This window comes from Telopea speciosissima, chromosome 11 (assembly GCF_018873765.1).
Source record: "Telopea speciosissima isolate NSW1024214 ecotype Mountain lineage chromosome 11, Tspe_v1, whole genome shotgun sequence".
Lineage (NCBI taxonomy): Eukaryota > Viridiplantae > Streptophyta > Magnoliopsida > Proteales > Proteaceae > Telopea > Telopea speciosissima.
The window spans coordinates 40,315,102-40,327,981 of record NC_057926.1 but is presented as its reverse complement, the minus strand read 5'-3'; the positions used below and the strand labels follow the sequence as shown (position 1 = coordinate 40,327,981).

The window sequence follows — 12,880 nt, the reverse complement described above, 5'->3', positions numbered from 1 at the left end:
TAGAGTCTAGTGCTAAGTTTTAATTGTGGCTTAGGTCTTTTCAAATTGACTTCTTGGGAATTACTTTTGTCTTGGAACCGTAGAAGTCCCGTTAATGTAATTTGTGGTTTCAAGAGGCATTTAGCCTCCACACTTGGGTTATATAAAGAGAAACTGTGGGAGCCTATCTTGGCAACCATGAATTGAAAACAAATTGCTCTCTTTGAGAACTTTTGCTTGTGAGACTTAAGTGGGAGCAAGGTGGGACTCCTTCGATCGTGACTTCGGTGGAACTCTGGCGGTTGGGCAACTAGTGGGACTCTAGGCTGCCACCTATATATCTTCATCTTCAACTATCATCATCCTCACCATCTCCATCATCCATTCCCTATAGCCACCCTCCATCAACCTCCATCATACCTACTTATAACCCACTCAAACCAGATTCAGATCAGATCCCTCTTTTAGATTCGATCTTGGCTTGCTTACCCTCTTGAGTTTGCATCAATGTTTCAATTGATTGTTTCGGAGGGCGAACGGCCATAGTAGGCTCTGATACTTCAGGGAAACCTTGTTTTATCCTATATAAACATCTGTAAACCTTCATTTGCAAGAAGAGTCACACAAAGTGGTGTTTTTCGCACCCTTGGTTGGAAGTAAACATTGAACCCTGTTGTATACCTTATGTAATATTGCCTACTATACACATTGTTTTAGAACTAGAAGACAGAATAGGAAAGTAAAACAAGTGAATTATGCAACAATGGATGTAGAAACATAATAATGATTAATTATTTACAAAATAGTACAAACTACAAAGTACAATTCACATAGACACCCAAATACCAAGTCTCCCAAGTCCTAGCAATACATATTGTGACTGTCTACTGATATGAACTATGATGTGCTGGATCGAGTCCACTCATGTTCTGATGGAGTCGACATGCATTTTCCTTCGACTGTATGACAAATGCATGCCACGTCATAGTGTGCAAGAAGAAACCCGCATAGTCCTTCATAGCTGCCCTGTAAATGGCCTCATCTACATATTAGAGGTAACATATCCTAGGCTATAGGTCACTGTAATATGAAGAACCAACCACCCAATGTGACTTGATGGTGTTGGCAGCATGTACGGCTGGTGGGATGGGTAGGAGAAGAAGCTGCCCATAAAGTACGATCTAGTATGTCCCTGTGAGTGGGCGTCTTACACAAAACTGGGAACGGATGAAGAGGATGCATGCTCCCCTACACCAGTGAAATGACAATATGCACTAAACTCCAACCAGCTGCTCTCTTTGGTATAGGATGGGGTACGCCAGTGTCCACTTCCTCTGTTGTTCCCTATACTCATGCCTCCAAGAGTGCTAGACAAGCTATCAACGTTCCATACAATTAGCCTGATCATTTGACTGGAACTGGTGACAAGGCACTCTTGTGTAGCTTGCACGTGAGGAGGATTGTGTGGCTGTAGATCGGCCAACTGTGATTAACCTATATATAACTGAGCTCCATCTAGTTTATATAACCCTAATTTTTTCACATTTTTGTTGTTGGAAGATCTTTTTCTTTTCAACTAGAAAAATAAAAAATTATATAGAAATATAAAAAAATTCCGACACCATGAGGAGGCTGTAGTTGGCCTCTGGTGTCTAACATATAAAAATCTCAACGCCAACCAATAGCTATTTATATTTTTTGCAAAAAATAATTTTTGGGAAGAAGTTGTTTACCTGGAATAGTTGATTATGGCCAAATCTTCCCTAATAAGTAGCAACCGATCTTTTTTGAGTGATGTGGCAACCCCTAGCCCTAGCAGTGTATTCCAGAAATTTGAGGCGGTGATGTGGCAAAAATCCAAGCAAAGGAGGTGATTTCTCCTTCTCCGGGTTGAAACAGGTGAAATAGGCAAGTTCCGGTCGAAATTTCGAACTAGAACTCGCAAAATGAGGTATTTATAAGGCATGAAATATATCATTTCGGTGGCGAGACGCCTAAATTTCGACCAAAATTATGTCAGTTTCTTATTTTGCCCAGCATTTTTGTTTTGGTAGCATCAAAACCAGCAAAATTAGCGAGATTTTGAACTATGGGTAGAATGCATACATATGTCACAAACAAAATGATCTCTAACTCCCAACATTTACTTGTTTAGTTGAATACAGCCCATAGTTCGAGAACTCGGGAGATCTCGCCGAGATCTTGGCGAGTTTCTCGGTTTTTTGAGAAACCGAGACGAGTTGGCAAGCAAGATCTCGAGAATCTCAACCCAAACTCCTTTATATGAGTGCCAGATCTCGAGATCTTGGTGGAAAATCTTGGTATACTGACACCTATCTATGCAAACCTTTGTATACAGACACTTATTTAGGCCAGGAACTAAGACAGACACTTATTTATGCCTAATATCATTTAAGTAAATGTTTACTTAAGATATTATTCATAAATAAGCAAATACTCCCCCATTTGAATCCAATAAAAATAGTTAAAAAATCAAATTCCAAAAGGAAAAAAAAGTCAACCCCCCAGTTCAAGAACAAAAATTGGATTTTCGGCGGTAGGTGCAATTTTCAACTTTCTAATGCTGGGGTTTTTCTCAAATCTAAAAATTCCATAAATCTTAATATGGTAAAACATTGCTAAAAACCAAAAATGCGGTAAAATATTCATTTGTTTTGATGTCCAAGAAAATATTTTCATTCAGAGCGATTTTGACAGCATTTGTGCACACCAAATTAAGTTTGACTGGTACATAACTCCTATTTGGATTTTGTTTTTGCAAAATCTGATAGTGCCATTGTGTTTAAATGGCCTAAAATAGGCTGAATACCAAGTTTCAGACCCAAACTAGGTCTAAAACCCATCGAGTTGAGGCTTCGAGTCGGAAAAAAAAAAATGCACCAACTCGGCGAGATCTCGACTCGACTCGACTCGGTTTTTCAAGGGACCGAGTTGGTACCGAGTTCCGAGTTTTAGTACCTTGATACAGCCATTATGTATACCATGATACCATCATGTGTATGTGTGTGTGTGTGTCTATATATATATATATATATATATATATATATATATATATATGTATGTATGTATGTATTGTTTCTAATGAACATCCATTTTCCTAACAATTTTGGGTTTTCTAATCAGGCTGATTCTGGCCACTCATTGGCACATGCAAAACGATGTTAGTGATGGATTTTATTTTCACTCAACTGTAGATGGTATCTATCTATCAACAAAGGGATTACAAAATATGAGGACGAATGCTTCCTTTTGCTTCTGGAGGAAGGGATAGAATAATTGAATTCCAATCCTTATGCTTTCCTCTCCTACTTATCTTGGATCTCCACTTGGATTTCCAGTACTTAATTCCCCTCTGCTCAAAGGTAATGATATTGCAGGGAAACTTGACTTACTTGCCTGAGAAAGTGGTTCTATCCCTTGCAAACATTCCCACCGAAAACTAGACCAGGCCTGACAAACAGATTTTTATAGGGGCAGACAACTCAGAGCTTGCAGAATAGGAAATATTCTTATCCTTATAAAAATGAAAGGAGGGGGGGGGGTACAAGAATATGGACAATTGAACACCCCACTCGAATGGAAAGAAAAGAAGAAAGAGGCAAGATATAAGCAGAATACTGGGAAAGGGACTGTACTGGTGGTAAATCCTATATGCATTAGTATTGATTATTTGTTTTTTCCTTCTCACTTATAAGTTGGTTTTCCTATAATGAGTTTTAGGTTACAATCACATAGCTTTTAACTATATTAGCAATCCTTTCAACATATTTGATTAGATTTTGTTGTACTTTATATAAGTCCATAACATGTGTTTTATTTTCTCAATTATAAGCAGGGAACAGGTAGTAGTGTTGTGACTGTTGGTTATATGATGAAACCTTCTCGGGAAGAAGATTTTGCAAAGGTAAGTCCTCTGTAGATATAACAGTAGTCAGTGTAAATGTGAGAAGTGATCCATTATGCAAAGACTGGACACCATAATTATGAACTTTTACTCCATAGCCATACAAAAGATTATGTATTGGAAACAGGACTCTCCAATCATAGGGTTTAAGGTAGGAAATTTGATACTGAATACCCACCTTTTTGAATCTTTACAACCAGCATAGCGATATTTTATGTGCCATTTTTTCATTTTTTGAAGGAAATTGATAGATCTGATTTCTGCAATTATTTTATCTGTGCCGGCCCCGTTTGAATGGTTGGACCTCATGAACTGCCTGGCCTTTTTTTTAGAAATGCTGTTTAAACCAGACAAATGGAGTTTATACCCTTTGGAATTTAAATTTTGCCAATTTTAATTGCCTTATGAAACTTACTTCTCTTTTGGTTTTTTTTACTTTTGGACAGAGAGGTGCATTCCCTATGTATCCTACTCAAAATGGGTTGATATTTGTTCCTCTCATATTTGATCTCCCTCTAGAATCTCAACTGCAAGAAGTTGATGTGGTTCTACACAAAGCAACTGATGAAATTCTGACCATTGAATTGAGCAGTTCTTCAGAATTTTCAAACAAAATCTCTTATTCCAAGGGCATGCAGGAATTGGAAAGGTAATATTCAAAGCCTATTTAATCGCTTGCTGGTCGTTGTGCTAGAATAATCAATAAAAAATGGATTAACATGACTATGGCAATTCAAGCCCTTGGACTTTAGAGAAATTATTCCTATATAGTCTTGCATCTCTTTCTTCCCACAAACACCAGAATGTTGCTAAAGGGACTGCCCTGCTTAAAAATCTTCCTCTAGGCAGACTGATGAACTTCATTGAACTTACATACCTTTTTTTGTTCTTTGAGTTTAGGAGATTCCTCAGCAGTCTAAGAGTCCTAGTCTAGGAGATCTTCTTTTTTTTTTTTCTGTTTCTATAATCCCCACTATTTTGGATTAATGAATCAGTTTTGAATATTGTGATAACTTACCTTACTGGTTTTTATCCTCTCTCAGCTGGATTTGGGAAGGGAAGATATCTCTCTCTCTCTCTCTCGTTATCTTCTCTTTCTCTATATTCACAGTTACTACTTTGTCTTCTTCTTTTCTATTCATCTCTTTCTTATTTGGACAGAAAACAAAATTCTCACTCCTCTTTCTTCTCTCTCAATTCGATGCTCCTTTATTTCCTCCCACGTTCAGCTATCGATTCAGATATCCAATTTGATAATATTTCTCACGAAATCTGGTCATCAGACTTAAGATCGGATCTGATAATTCTTAGCCATCAGATTTGTATCTTCTATCCTAAAACCAAATTCCTCTCCATCATCTCCAAAATTTTCTCTTTCCATCTACAATCAATCATTTTTCTCTCTCATACCAACTTCTCCATCGATTTCAAATACTTGGGAATTTTAGCTTCTGATTTAATTCTTCAAGTTAAATTTATGAAATCTGTTAATCTCTTGAATTCTGACCGTTAGATTTGACATCAGATTTGATCCAAATCTACTCTCTAGATTAGAATCTTCTACCTCCAATCTTTGAGTGAGCCCATAACTCCACTGTTCACCCCTCTCATCTGTCATCTATTTCATAACATTAGAAGAATTTTCTTCCACTACAGCTTGAGACCACCCTTTACTTAATAAAAGATCTATACCAGTCTTGAGAACCATCATCTCTTCTAAGTTAAGCTCCTTTCCCTATGGGCCCTGATATAGATCAACCGTTCAGGTTCAGGTACCAGGTTCCCTAGAGAACAACCATCTATGTTTATCTTGGGCACTTTATTAGGAGGGGTCTGCCAAAGAATTATCCTCTTTGATCTTCTTTCCTTCATAAAGAGCAGAGGAGACCTAGGCGTTTTCAAGTGGTTCTTCTTTTAGGCCTTGTATGATATAAAACTGTAGAAGGGAGTTTTATTTTTTGGGGACCGATCTTCCTACATAGTAAATTATGTATATGCAAAAGAAAATAAAAAATCAGTTTATCTCTTATAACACAAATTTGAGGGATGTTTCTGGATGTTTATATCATTTTAAAGCTTATCTTCTATTTCCAGTGATGCAAAATGAATAGTACTTCTACATCTGATTTTATACAATTATGCTCACTGGACTTTTTTCTTAAACAGGTATCTCCAACATCACCCAGACTGTTGTGTAATTGATCCGCTCAATAACATATATCCTGTGCTGGATCGGCTTAGGATCGAAGAGATTTTACTTGGGTTGGAAGATCTGAACAGAGAAGGTCGATGTAGAATCCGGGCCCCGCATTTTGTAAAGGTTTTTTGGTCAGAATGGTGCTTATTTGCTACTTATTTTGAACTTCCCAAATTGAATGGCATTCTGGTAGCAATAATGATAATACACTTGCTTGTCTCATTCAAATATCCTTCAAGACGGAATATAAACAAAATTGACCAGTTCTTGGAAAAAGAATTCATGAGTTACTTCATTAAGTGGTTTCACGGGTTTACTGCAAGAATTTGCAATCTCTAAAATAGTTTTGTCGCTTTTTATTGTCTATTGTTTGTTTTGATGGTTTAATTTGTAATTCTTTGGGTATAAAGCAAGTGAAAGATACATTACTAATGCCTTTATGATTTAAGCAAGTATTTCTCCAACTCAGGTTTGGTTTGCTTGAAATATATTGGTATCATCTTGAATTAGTTGTTCACACTTGTATATGAAAGTTCACTAGCATTTGAGGTTGTACTGAGTAAATATTCCCTTCAGCGGGAATCCTTCCTCTCAGATGCTCAAACACAACAGTGACACAGGCCTAAGATAGCACTCATCAGTTCCTGAAACCCAGGACCAAAAGTGGATTAGTTATTCACCAATCATGTTGTTTGCATTGGCATTACTTAACTCTTTATTCAGAGTATATCCTTTCAGTCTCCATGGCTGTTATATCATTAAGTCCACCTTTCTCCAGATAACTTAATCCGAGCTGGGCCAGTTTCAATTATATGATCTGATGGATCTCTGGCAAAGTCAGATGAGCCATGGAGCTCTAGATTAATAAGTGGAGTCATCCTACTGGAACCACTGAGTTGTAGAAGGATCATAAGGAGAATCTGTTATCAAAATTTTCCACATTCTTTGAGTCTCTTTTCTTCCCACTTAAAAATTCTCTCTTCCAAATCTGAAGGAACTGTAGGCATTCATTTACCACTTGATATTGGAGAAGCCCTCAAAATAAGATTATCAAAAAGCACCCATCTTGCATCCCGAAGTAGTGGTTGATTCTCAGATCTTTTACTGGGAGCAATCCATTTAGCTCTGGTTATTACTCGTAGTCACAGAATTAATGGGTATTAAAATGTACCATCATGTTCAGCATAAACTTTCAAGTGGATGAGATCAGTTAAGAGTGTTGTCATTTGGAGATGGAATTGAACATCATTATGGATTGAATGAGATTCAAGCTTGGGATGGCTTCCACAAATACATTTGTCTTTTCAAGTCAATAAGGGTGTATCTTTTCAAGGGTTACTATGTATTTTATTTTTTCAAGGTGTTTTGTTTGCATATGTGGATTTGCTAACTTTTTTTACTTTTTTACCCTCAAGTCCAGTATTTGTTCTTAAATATGCAGGTTGACAATTTTAAAGAGGCTAATTTGGGAGAAAGGCTATTGGAAGCCAAACTGTATCTTCCAAGTATTGTAAAACCACAAGTTGCTTGTGGGGTTGCCGATGCCCACAGTATGGTATTAAGTTCTTGCATTTGTAGTTCCTGTTTATTTTGAGGGTCTGATTTTACATGCATCTCAACTTTCTTGTCCTTTAATATTCCACTTTAATAGCTTATCTCAAAATTGATCTGATCCAACTTACTTTGGCAATAAATATTTACTGCAAGTGTGAAGTTTAGAAACTCTATGTTGATGGGTGAAAATTAAAATCATTAAAAAAATTCACCAAGAAATCTTCCCACATCATTTTCTAGTATATTCTCCAAAAATTTAAGTTATTTAATTGAAATGAATTTGGAAGTCAGAAGCAACTTACCTTACACTTACCTGGAATATTTGTGTTAGGGATGGGAAGGAGTAATGTAGAGCTGGATAACAAAGGACCTAGCCCCAGGCAGGATCTTCTTGAATAGCGTTTAATGCTGATTTGATCTTCAAAAATACTAGGCAACAATTGAAGACTTGTAGCAGATCGCACAATGAAATTGATTGAAATAGAAGCAAAGAAGAAAATAGGAAATAGAAAAGGAGGATAGGATTGGATCGAGTATCCCACTCTCTCCTGGGTCTCTCACCCACGGCCTCTGACCGTATTTTGGTCTCTCACCAATGGCATCTCACCATACTCTCTCACAGAGCAAAGCACAAGGCTATGTTTTTTGTTCTCAATCTCATTAATCAACTTCGGGTACAAGGCTGTAGCCCCTTATAAACTTACATAGAAGACTCAAAAATAGACTTAGACACTAAAAAAGAAAGGCCGAACCTAATCCTTAACTAATAATGTATCTTAAATTGACTAGGAAACTAAAATAATGAAAGAAACTAACTCATAACAGGACTCTAACTAAACTAATGAAGCAAATCCCGTTTTCCTACTTCCTACCCATATTTTAGGCTCATTAAATTAGCTAATTACAAAGAAAACCAATGGGATCAAAAGCCCAACACCTACATAACCCAACCCAAAGCTTATTTTCAATAAAATAAGCCCTTTAGATGACTTATCTGCATCAATTCTCCCCTGCTTGAAAAAAAAAAAACTCATCCACGAGTTTGATAAAGATGCTCCATCGAACCAACAAAAACTTGCCACATCATCATAACAAAGAGTTAGTCTTATTTAAAAGTAATGTACAGAAGTACAGGGTTTCTAGCCATAAGGTATAGGCATATAAGTTTCTATTTAGATTTTTCACCATAGTTTTGTTTGTATTCCAAACGAAAAGCAATCATCAGATTCCCCCCCCCCCCCTCTCTGATGGATTGGAATAATCAGATAAATCGTTCTGCATGCATGGGACAAACAAAAGGTTGTGCTTCTAAGCAATTTCTGGCGTTGCTAGTTTGAGATTGACTGGTAGATACTAAATTTCTAAAGTACATGTCATGTAATAGGGCGTACCCAGTGCACGAGGCTCCCCCCCCCCCCTCCACTGCGGGGTCTTGGGAGGCTCATAATGTACGCAGCCTTACCCCGCTTCACAGAGAGGCTGTTTCCAGACTTGAACCTGCGACCACTAGATCGCAACGGAGCAACCTTACCGTTGCGCTGAGGTCCACCCTCAATTGCACATGTCATGTAACTTTATCTGTTATGTAAAGCTGGAAATAGGGGTGGCAATTACTAGCCCATCCTGTCTAGCCCGTCTGAACCCCAGTTGAACCTAGGCTGATTAGTAAATAGGCAAAATTTATTGGATTTGGCCTATTAGCCTGATTAGTACATGGTCTGGGCTCAGGCTTGGCCGCAGACCTGTTCCAGACTGAACCTGCCCAATATATGGCCCAAGAAGGCATCTTAGCTCAATCTTCCTGGTCACCACCCCTAGCAAGAAACCTCAAATTTGCAGGGTTAGATGCAGATCATTTCCATGGCACTTTCTTTTTATTTATTTTTTCCTTATTTTCTTTGGTGGTGGGATTTCTTCTGTTACCACTTTTTGGTCTTCTATTGTCCCATATTGTTTGTTAACACACAGTACCTCCTCCCCCCTCCTTTTCCTACAATAACCCTTGATATAGCATGACCTTGTTTTCACTTTATATCTATTTAACAATTACATGGGGATCTGCATCGGAGAACACACTTTGAAAAGTGAGAGTTTTTTGTATTGATCCGTCCCCTTAAAACATGTGTTTTTTAAAGAAGCCAGCCATTATAGGATGCAAGACCTACTATTTCGGGTATGATTTCTATATATACTTTAATATTGTGAATAATTTTAGCATTTATTTTCGAACATTCCAGAAATTTTCCTTGTTAAAAATTCAGTACGTGTTCATTTTGACAATGGGTATCTTATCATCCAGAGTCAATATTATACGTCACCAATACCGGTAAGACAAGTTTAGGGGGACAATTTCTTCATGCTCTACTGATGCTACCTTTTTTTCTTAATGCATTAATCATTATATAGTTATTTAATTTGCAAGTTAGAAAAAACTGTTTCAGTTCTGCTTCTGATAACTTTTTCTTATGGTATAGGCTATCACCTTTAGAATTGAAGATTTTGAGGACCTATCTGTTCCTCTTCCATCTGTTATTCAGGTACACAAAAAATGGTTCTGTTGTAATTATTTCATTTTACTTTACCTTCTTCAATCTTGGTAGTGTCACTATTTTGTTGATTTTCTATTTAAACTCGTTTTTTTTAGGGAGATCAATAATAACTTGACAGCCAACTTATTCGGTCACTATCTCTCTCTCTCTCTTTCTCTCTCTACATGATATATATGATGGACCAGCTCTATACTCAAGCATTGATTCAGGATGTTGGACCATTTGTTTTTCTGGTACAGCCAATCAAACCGTAGATCTCTATTTCGAATTTAGGGCTATGAATGGCACAATGCATGCACAGATTACAATAGAAGTTGGAAAAGAGGCTTGCTGAATTCTCTGTTTCAGCAGACTGTAATAGAAAATTAAGAAAGAAGCAGAAAAGAAGAGAGAGAGAGAGATAGGAGGAAACGATGGGGAGGAGAAAAGATAGGAGCAGAGAGAGAGAGAGACGAAGGGTTGGGGGAAAGAGATTAGATCGAAAGGGGGGGGAGTATGTGTGTGTAAAGAGAGATAACTTGGTGTGCGTAGAAAAAGAAGTTCACAAAACACAAACTCTTCAAAAGTCTATTTCATTCTATTGCATCAAATAAAGAGAAGAGTACATTTGTATTTATAGAGTTTTAGACTCTTAACTTGCTAAGCTAAGTAATAGAAACTACAAAAAAAAAAAAAAAAACAAAAAAAAAAAAAAAACTCTTTAAGAAATACTTACTTTGTATCCAAGATTTTCCTACCATGGTTGTGGGTCCGAAACATGGAAACAGCCTCTCCGTGAAGCAGGGGTAAGGCTGCGTACATTTGCTCCTCCCAGACCCTGTAGTAGCGGGAGCCTCGTGCACTGGGATGCCTCACTAATAAAAGGCTACTAATAATTTAGATACTATATTATCACAATATACAAATCAGAGGCCCAATTTCGAAGATCAATTCACATCCAGTGGTGGAGATTATGCTCCCGCATCATTTTCACATTTGTCCTTTATTCAAATGGATAAGTTCTTTACCATGTGGAACATCTGGGCTAAATAACATGAATCATGCGATCCAGGAAGTGCCAGTTGTGGACCATGATGCTTCTGCACAGAAGATTGAGTTTCGGTCTGATTAAATTGATATTTATGATTTGGGTTGAGGTTAAGAAACAAGTAGAAGAAGGGAAGACAGGAAGAGGACTACTATAGTTGTGTGAACACTAATCTTGAGAGAAAAGATGGGAAGAATAGAGAAATAGAATAGGGGGGTAGGGGGGAGAGAGAGAACCTATCATTGACAAACATCGAACATAGCTGGTTCTTGAATATCAAACCCTCCTAACATCATTCTTTGATAATATTGGAGACGAAAAAGCTTAATATTCTATTGGACCAACAGATTCAAAGGACTTTCATAATTAACCAGCTTTCTAATTGATTCTTTTTTTTTTTTTTGGGTAAAGCTTTCTAATTGATTCACTAGACAATATCTTCTAGGAATTATAACCTCGAGATACTTTCAACTGAAAGAACCTAAACAGCTAATAAGTCGTACAGTTACCAAAGCACCCATGATAAAATAAATCACCAAAGTACCCTTATGTCCATTCTTTGATTACACTTAAGCCCTGAAATACCCTTGTGAGGCCAAGAGAAGAAATCTTTTCATCTTCTTCTTGAATTTAGGGTTCCTATGTTGTTTCAGTGAGGGAGAGATGTTGGTGTCCCATGGGTCCTTAGGATCAATCAGTCTAATCCCTCGAGGTCTTTCCTAGTGTACATGAACCACATGGTTCCCACATCTCCTTCAAAATTTGAGTCTTCCAAAGGAAACTTATAGGAACAAGATTCAGTTCATCTTATCTTTGAGGATTTTATAATTCCAACATATCCCGTCTCAGCAAGTAAGATGGGGAAAATATCAGCCACTTTCACCATGCCACTTTGTCCTCTTAAGTTTACTTTCCAAATTTTCTCACGAAGTTAGACTATCGGGGGTTTCCATATGATAGTATTAGAGCCATTACTGAACCATGGAGGGCAACAGCTTTTCTTGACAGGGGAAGGATTATTTTGAATCTTACGTTTGCGGCTTCCTCTTTACCAGTAGCCAAAGTGATTAACCAGTGATTGTTTTGGTTTTTTGGTCCTCAACTTTTGGTGAATTTTGAAGCATTGGATTCCTGCATTATTTAGAAGTAGGAACCCATTATTTGGGAGCCAATTTCTGTGTTTAGCTTCCTTGAATTGTCCAATATTTCTCATTTTCTGAAAATACCCTTTCTTCTTTATTATAGTAAAAAGTTTTATGCCGGGAATTAAAAAAAATTGGAAAATTGAGACTGCTGCTTCCCAGCTGGAGTGGAGTGTTGGTGAAAGTTTTGAGACTAGGTGTTGATGAGACTGAATGACAAAAAATCTAAAAAGCCTGTGGAAAACAAAAAGAAAGTCTACTTAGATACTTCTGTCCTTCCATTAGGTGTGTCCTCCTGTTCTTCGAGGTAATTTCTGTATGTTTATGTTTCACTATGATAGTTCATTCAATTGAAATAATCATAGAATTGTCATTGGAGGTAGGCCCTGAGGACAATTTGTCTTGTGGTTGTACTCCTATCTTTCATCCTCATGTAGGAGGTCCCCTTTCACTGATCATCTGACTAAAGCTTAACCATCCACTTTTCAGAGTTGCATTATCATCAAA

General features: G+C 37.3%; 1 protein-coding gene across 5 annotated transcripts in view; it reads left to right on the top strand.

The window, feature by feature from the left end:
- LOC122645745 (inositol-tetrakisphosphate 1-kinase 6) overlaps positions 1-12,880 on the top strand; it is a 39,875-nt gene that overhangs the window by 25,753 nt on the left and 1,242 nt on the right. For all 5 annotated transcript variants that reach the window (XR_006330511.1, XM_043839091.1, XM_043839087.1 and 2 more), the window contains 5 exons: positions 3,836-3,904; positions 4,351-4,553; positions 6,071-6,224; positions 7,543-7,656; positions 10,130-10,192. Coding sequence is in view for 4 of the 5 variants with exons in the window: in XM_043839091.1 (XP_043695026.1) it covers positions 3,836-3,904; positions 4,351-4,553; positions 6,071-6,224; positions 7,543-7,656; positions 10,130-10,192 (603 nt within the window). In the remaining variant the exon portion in view is untranslated. The remainder of the gene's footprint in view (positions 1-3,835; positions 3,905-4,350; positions 4,554-6,070; positions 6,225-7,542; positions 7,657-10,129; positions 10,193-12,880) is intronic.